Raw genomic sequence first — 8,484 nt, 5'->3', positions numbered from 1 at the left:
ATAATTTCACCAATTAAAGCAATCTGATAACTTAACTTGATTCAAAAGAATTTGAAAGACGTTAACCACCTCAAATGCAAGTAAGTGTTGCATCTTCTCTCCTTCCCAATAATAAATGTGATTCTTTTGTTTTGGGCTTATTTTTCTCACTTGTCATTTTCTTAATTCAACAGATGCTTTGCAGCGCCAGGCACTGGTCAAGGAACTTAGGTTCACGATCCCTCCTCGTGGAGTGTACATTCTCATCTTTTAGTTCAGTGACAACTCAACAATTGGTTTCATCTTAGTATCTAAAAATTCCTATTCTAAGCAAATCTTGATCAGATGCAGTGTTAAAGATGTGTGGACATATTTTAAAGAATAGCAAATACCAGCTTCGCTGATGAAAACACTCACTCTACTGCCCTGAGAATCGCGAAGCTTGTCCGCATTGGAGACACCAGACCTGGGCACCCGTCTCAGCTCCGCCCCTTCCTGCCTGTGTGCCACTGGAAACGTTACTTCAGTTCTGTACCTCTCACAGTTTCTGTATAGACCAAATGGGAATAAAACTTCACAGAGTTGTGTTAAAATCCTGTAAAGCACCTACAACATCATTAGCCAATAGCAAGTGTTCGCCAAATCACGGTTAACATTAAATTGTAGATAACAAAGTTTAAAAAAAAAAAAAGTAGTCTCTATTTATAATGTTAGTAAATTAAAAAAAAAATAACTCTTGATGATGAGGCTCAGCAATCCTTTTTAGTAAAGCAAGCTAACCACCTCTGATGCAATTGGGCTCTTTATTAGGGTTGGAATAATAGATTCCCTACTCCAGAGAGAATTTATGGCCAAGCCAGATTAGGTAATTCCTTTACTCTGTTCCCCTCTTACCTAGCCCTTTCCCTTCCCCTTCCCCACCCTTGTCACACTCATAATTATGTGATTCACATCTTTTTTACCACTTCACTGCAAGCGGCCAGACAGCAGGAGACGGGCTCTAGCATCTATAGCACAGTGCGTTTCCTACTGAATGCCCAGCACACAGCTCAGGGGCTGGGACACAATACATACACAACAAAATTTCTTTTTATTTTTTTTAAATTTTTTATTGATTTATAATCATTTTACAATGTGTCAAATTCCAGTGTTCAGCACAATTTTTCAGTCATTCATGGACATATACAATCTTTTTAATTGTAAAGCAATCAGTAAGAAATTTATAATTTGCCTCACAGATTTTCAGGGGTTTTTTTTCCACATAGCCTAAGTCATCTTTAGGAAATGTAGGTGCAAATATCCTGGAAAACAAAGCAGACCAGTTGTAACAGCTTGTATTTTTATCCATAAATTTGTTCTATCTGTTGTGATTTTTGTTGGTTTACTTACTTTCATTTTATTTTTCAGAGAATTGCCTCCATAGAAACTATTATTTCCAGAAATACTGAAGAACAGTCTGCTTCAGCTGAGAAAAATGAAACTGGCTTTCCTAAAGAGACAAACCAGGTACTGTTACATGGGAACGGGGAATGAGCTGAGAGGAAAAGGCTGCAGCTCCCAGGGCTGCTGGTCAGTCCTTTCTTATGCCTTGTTTGTGAGGTTCTGGGCCAAGTCCTTCCATGAAATAAATACACGTTGAACCCTCACAAATACACTGTGATGGGCCTTCTATTACTGGGTCCATTTTGTCAATGAAGAAGCATGTGTTACATGAAGTTAAGGATTCTCTGGGGCACATGATGATAAGAAGGTGAAACTCGTCTCCTGTTCAGGACTCCCTGACCACATGTCATGGATGTCCTGAATATCTCATGAATGTCCTTTTGTCATCTTGATCCTGGGTTCAAATAAGAACAGCTTTACCTATATTACAAACAAAAAGTAGACTCATGAAGTAATCAAAATATAAACAATGGATATATTTTTTGCAGTTTGCCTAAAAAGATACCACAAAGAAATGTTTCATAATCACAACTTTGTTTCAAAGTGCAATTTTTTTTCCTCCAAGGTAGCTAATGTTGAGGAGCTGTGATCTTTACAGTTAGAAGGAAAAATATATTCTGTAATATTACAAAGTCACAGTCAATAGTGAGCTTGCTTAGGACTTCCTGAGATGTAGAAGAAAATAAAATGGTGTAGCAGAAATATTAGCAGTAAATATTTGGTAAATGTTTCCACATTGTTTGCAATATCCTTCTTTCAGGTACACAGACAAAGAATTGGTATATATAAACCAAAATAAGTAAGTTCATACATTCAGTGTTGTAACTGACACACTAATATAAACGCTAGACTAAGCTTAAAGCAGTGAAAAGCTTCTAGCTAATTTACTGGGTAGTGTGAAAAGTTGCCTACTTAATTATATAAAGTCTCTAGTTTTAATGACCTCACAACAATTTGCAAGTTACAAATTTAGATATTATCAGTCCCTCAAGACTATAGTAAAGGGATGTGACATTAGATTAACCTCCATTCTCCTGGGGAACAAACTGAAACACGAGCAGGTGACTGATCCAAAGTGACTCTAATTGCAAGCAGAGCCAGAAACCATAAAGAGGCTCTCTTTTGCAGAATGTCCCTGACATTCCTACCCATCACATGCAGGTACTGAGAGCTTTGTTTCTCACCATTACACTATATCAGGAGTTGCTTACTGTTGAAAATGTGGTTAAGTAGTCTTATCCAAAAAAGAGGTTGAAATTTTGGTGAAAGAACTGAGGTGACATCAAGGATATTGAAAAAATCTAGGGAAAATGATGAAAGAACGGAGATATGAGGAAAGAGAAGATTATTCTTTCAAAAAAGGCACTGATGCCGTTCTTCAGAGTAGCAGCTTTCATTTCCTTAAAAACCTGCAGACTGTCCTAGTTTCTTTAGAAGCCATAACCTTCAACATGAGGATTGCTAGTCCATACCACATTGCTGCAAGTAAATGCTAGAAATTAATTTCTTGTGTATGTAATAGCAAGCACAGTAAAGGCAATGAATTCTTAAGCTATGCTTTTTGATCAGCTTTGATACAGTCTTACTGCTCCGAATCTTCCCTCTTCACGTAATATCATTTCTTAAATCAACTGGGTATATTTAGGAGGTGTGTGTGTGTGTGTGTGTGTGTGTGTGTGTTTGTTCTCCAGAGCAGCCCAGTTCTAACCTTGGCTGTCCTAATGCTCTTTCATTTGGATGTACTTCGGATTAAAACAATTGCAAAGCACAAATATGGATTGCCAGCAAAGGTGACCTTTCTTTAATATTAGATTACAACATGTTTTTATAAAACTGAAAGTTACCTTGGAGCATTGCTGTTCTAAACCTTGGTTAAAAGAACCGATGCTTCCCTAACTTATTTCTGGTCAAGACTTAACATTTAATTAGGCATTTACAGGGATGAATTGAAGAGTCTCTCAACTGATGCAAAACATCTTCACGCTGCTGTTGCTTGGCATTTCCTTTGAAGAAAACAGGTACCAACAAAAGAGCCAGTCACGCGTATTCATGGGGAAGAAGGTCATTCTACACAGACATGAAATTTGGACTTTGCCAGTTCATGTGGTCTGGCTGGCTATTTTTAGAATCAGGTGGTGTCAACTCTTGGTTTCTCAGAGAACTCTAAGCAGGGTCGATGCCTGGTTTGAATCGCTGACAGCAGCCCCAGCCAGGTTATTGCCTCACAGTCTCCCCTGCCAGCTGCACGGCCATCTACCTGCCAGCCACGCGGTCACCGCTGCTGCCTCCTGGGGCTCCCAGCTGCCGAAAGACAGCCCCTGCCAGTCACACGCTGGGGCCTCTGGCCGCTCCACAGCGGCCCCTGCCGCCGCGCGGCAGCCCCGCACCTGTCGTAGCAGAGCTGCTGTCACGTGCAGAAAAATCCTTCAGTGGGTTACCTAAAATTACCTTTCCCACACAGCCTCTTTTCCCTGGGCTTTTGGTTTGAGTGAGGTGTGGTGTAACTTTCTTCTTCTAGACAGTTTGTACATTTCACACAAAGGGATTCTTTTGCTGGAACGCGGACTGAGATGCTCTCGAATACGTATTTGCTTCTCACACTTTCGACCACAGTTTTATTGAACTTAATCAGGTCATTGAACATAAGCAACTAAATATTAAGTCTGGAATCCAGAGCCTAACCAAGGACAGGAACTTTAAATCATCTTCTACTAAATTATACAGAAAGGCATAAATTAGCGAGAGGAACTTCAGAAATCATAGCTCCTACACTTTTCAACTCCCCAGAGGGTAACAGTTTGGGCAAAGTTCTCAAAGTCTTGAACAAACTGTCACTGAAAAATCTACATTTTTTTTAAATAGTAGCCAAATACCTACTGGGTTCTAAGATATTAGAATAGATAGAGAGATAGAAAAATGCTCAAAATACAGGCTCTGTTCATAAGTAGTTTTCAATTTACTCTGGGATCACAATAACGTTTTACAGAGTATTGCAACACCAAAAATTCAGTTCTTGTTTAATTACACATTGTGCCCCACAGTCTGTGTGTACACACGTGGCCATGTGTTAAGGGAAGGTAATTGGTTTCTATATCAACCTATGAAGGCTTCTAAAAGAAATGGGTCTTGAGTTGGGCTGATTTGACTGGACTAGGGAATTTGTGGTAGAAAATGCTGTGCCCAGATTGTGAAACCTCTTGCATACCCAGGTTATGGAGACTGAATTTACATTGCCAGCAATGGGGTGTGATTGAAAATGTCTTGGGTAGAGGAGACACATGATAAACTTGGACAGGTTGAACCCTATGAATTTGCCCTTTTTCTGTTAGGTCAAAAGCATTCAGTATCTATACTTTCTTAAGGTTCAACCTAACATAAACGACAAGATGAGAAAAAAACAAAGAAGCTTTCTTTTTTCAAGAACTTTTTGCTCTATCAACTCATTTGCCAAATTACCCCCTTTAACAGTGTCTACTTTTTTAAACAAAGACATGAGTAAGAAAAAAAAGATAAGATAGAACAAAAGGAGAAGGAAACAAAAAGGCAGGAAATCAGGAAGAATCATGGAGCATCTTAAACGTTCTTTGACGAAGAAAAGTGACTATCTTCTTGGAAAGCTCCCAGGTAAATCTGTACTAACACTTCAGCTAGGTCAGAAGGAAGAGAGCAGTTCTGAAAAATATACCCACAGGCCCAGTTTGAATTGAATAAAATATAAGTTGGATCTTTTATTTGTCCCTTCCCTCCCCAATTAGCTGTTATTTACATTTTCCAAACAAACAAAAACTAATTCATACTTTCAGGCTCTAAAGAAATTCTGGCAACTTGTTTATTGATCTACTACTTGGAACTACAGTTCAGAGACTATCTATTAACTTGTGTTATATTTGATGGAAGAACTGAATTTTTCACTAAACTTCAGATGATACAATTGAAATGCCAAGCATTTGGCTTCACAAAACATAAGCACAATGTCCTGCTGGTCTATAATCTTCACAGCTGGGACCATTTAACTCTCAGCCCACGCTCTTGGACCTCTCTGCCTTCACAAAAGAGAATCTAAGGAGCCCGGCTCAGGCATGAAATCAGCAAAATCTTACTCTCACTGTTGCCTGTGAACACCATGCAGAGCTTCCTGGGTGATGAGCTCCCCGTGCTGACTTCAAACACCCCGTTCATTCGCCCACACTCTGCTGCTTCCTTCTTCTCTGCAACCACCCTTCTCCCAGCTGGACATTTTCTCTGGGTCCATTACAGAGAGAAATGCTACCTTCTTGCCCCTTCTCTACCCTTCTTTCTCTGAAACAACTAAAAGAAAACATAGAGGACACAATATAATAGACAGTGTTGAAAATTACAAACAAAATACTAGTCACGACAACTGCAATAGTCATTCACGTTTTATTCAGATTACACTGGGTCTAGATAGGTCCCTGCATACGTTCTATCTTGTTCTTTCACTGGCATAATATTCTCCTATTTCCATGACATTTGAGGTCCAGTAAAATATCTCTCATCTTCCTACTAAACTATGAAGGGTCCTTTGTTCTTGACAAGAAACTCCAGTCTTGGTTTTTATAATTCTGAGACAGAAAATAGAACTGATGAGGGTTCAACTTTGTTAAAATATACAAGAAGTTTCATTTTCACGGGCCAAGACCTCAGCCAATAGCCTGTATTTTAACCCTTGAACTTCCACTGATTGTCTGTACCCATCTTTGTTTAAAAAGACACAGTTTGTCTCAGATTCACTTTCCAAGCATCAAAACTCAAGTTCCTAGAGAGTCCAGGAAGATAATATAAAGGCATGGCAAGGAAGCCAGGTGTAAGAAAAATAAGGAGTGACAGGGACTGTGATGAATTGCAGGACATGTGCCTCATCTGAAGCGGGGCACACAAATACGTGCATAATTGCCTTGTAAAAAGCTGGGCCAATGTTTCCAGCCCTTTTAACTTCTTTTCAAATATTTTTATTTTGAGAAACCAATTTAAAATTATTCCAAACGTGACTCAATCAAATGACGAATCTTTACAAATGCACCTTAAAAACATTCATTTTAATGGTAAGTAATTTAATGCAAATCAAGTAGGTCATCTGCAGCAAGGGTGGGCAAATTGTTCTATAAACGACCAGAGTAAATATTTTCTATTTTGCAGGTCATACAACCATTAAGGTCTAACACTGTATTGAGAAGGTAACCATATGTACACAAATGATCCGTGGTTATTTTCCAATATAACTTTATTTACCAAAAAAGGTCAGGGGCCAGATTTGGCCTGTAGTCATAATTTGGCTAACCCCAATCTACGTATACCTCCTTAAAGCCACCAGTGAGTGATGTACTGAGCATGTATCTAATAGTCCATGTAGTCCTCATGTCTCAGCTTAAACTGCGCTGCTTCCCTGGGCTCAGAGTCAGAGGCCCTCTGCTCCGTGTTTCCATTGCACCTGGGCCTGCCCTGCTACAAAATTCACCAAAACACCACATTGTTTTGTAACTTTTAATTGGCTTTGTTTTTAGTGGACTGTAATCCTTGAGAGAACAATGACTTTGTCATGCAGCTGCCCAGCATATAGTAATTATACAATAAATACTTTCAGTAACTTTTTTCATCTTCTTCCCTAATGAATCTAAATTGGAAATATTTCACTAGTTTACTTTTGGAAGGAAAAGGCAGGGGACTGTAAAATGGGTAATGTTTGCTGGTGCCTTCATCAGAACTGGAATATATCATCCTCAAAGGTGTTCCTATGAAGGGGCACATTTAATGTCTGCAGTCTTAGCACTAGGAAATTATGGAACTGATTGCAGTGATTCCTCGCACGTAACATGAGGGTTAAGAGCCAGATTCCAGGAGCCAGACTCCTTGGGTCACAAATCCCAGTTTCACTCCTTCCTCTGTGTTGTCATTCGAGTGATTTGGCTTTTCTGTTGGCTCAGTTTTCCTGCCTATAAATGGTGGCTAATACTTGTATCTTCCTCATAGAAAGTTATTGGATATAAAGCCCTTACAGAAACACCTAGCTGTCCTAAGCACTCGATAAACATGAGCCGATCTTTTCACCGTTGTGCTTGAGATCATCCCTTACTCTCCTCCAGGACTGTGCGGAACCTACCTGGTCAAGGCTTTGTCCTGACCACCCGAATGGAAATGCCCTCTGCACAAAGAACACCTAATCAGAGTGACCTTTGTGTGTTCCCTGTAAAAACAGGGCCCCCAGTCATATCATAGTCTCCTTGTTCTACATTGATTTTCTACAGAACACATATTGCAATTTGACATATTACGTGATACATACCATTCACTGTCTGTGCTCCACACACAGAATGGAGTATCAGCAGCCTGAGAGCAGTAAGATTATTGCTCTTCTGATTGCTCGATCCAGGAACATCTTCACTAATGCTGAATGCATTGTAGATGCTCAATAAATGTTTTTGAAGGAATTTGTCATATTTATTCAGATTTTATGTGTATTTGCAAATATCTCTGACAAGTTTATTTCTGTGATATTCTGTGGCTCCAAGTAATGTTGCATTTCTAGAAATGCCAACCCCCACCTCCCCAAGTGGAGTCTAAGTGCATTCCAGGGAATATGGGGCACACCAAGTCTAAACACGGTGGTTTTCAGACAGTGTGTGATTCATGAGGCTACTCTAAATACAGGTGTGAGGACAAAGTTATAAAGTGGATCACAGTCTAGAAAAAGGAGCCAAGGATTAGGACTTGGAAAGGTAAGAAAAAAAAAATTACAGGTACAAACGCTGAGTGAATCTATTTAACTCTGGCAACACAAGCAGGGTCTTTCTTCTATGAAGCTGTTCTTAATGGGTGGGCAGGTGTGGTTCTACTGCCCAGCGTCTGAGGTCACCGCCCAGTACCTTCCCAGAAGAAACTCTGCTTTACGAACTTTTGTAATCTCAGTGCTGAAGCAAAGTATTCTACACATAGAAAGCGCCTAATGAGCGTGCAATAAAGCTGAAAATAATAACTTAAAAATTAGGAGATTTACAACCCCAACTTCTTAAAATGCATGTGAGATTCTCAGCAGGTGAATACTCT

The 8,484-nt window shown here is 39.5% G+C and overlaps 1 protein-coding gene across 1 annotated transcript in view; it reads left to right on the top strand.

Annotated features, from left to right (window-relative positions):
- Nucleotides 1–1,385: 1,385 nt before the first annotated feature.
- Nucleotides 1,386–8,484, top strand: part of LOC116658124 — a 42,695-nt gene continuing 35,596 nt past the window's right edge. The window contains exon 1 of the mRNA XM_032462358.1: nt 1,386–1,485. Coding sequence (XP_032318249.1) covers nt 1,454–1,485 — 32 coding nt within the window. The 5' untranslated portion in view covers nt 1,386–1,453. The remainder of the gene's footprint in view (nt 1,486–8,484) is intronic.

This window comes from Camelus ferus, chromosome 2 (assembly GCF_009834535.1).
Source record: "Camelus ferus isolate YT-003-E chromosome 2, BCGSAC_Cfer_1.0, whole genome shotgun sequence".
NCBI lineage: Eukaryota > Metazoa > Chordata > Mammalia > Artiodactyla > Camelidae > Camelus > Camelus ferus.
The sequence above is the reverse complement of the archived record's forward strand: the minus strand, read 5'-3'. Positions and strand labels throughout refer to the sequence as shown.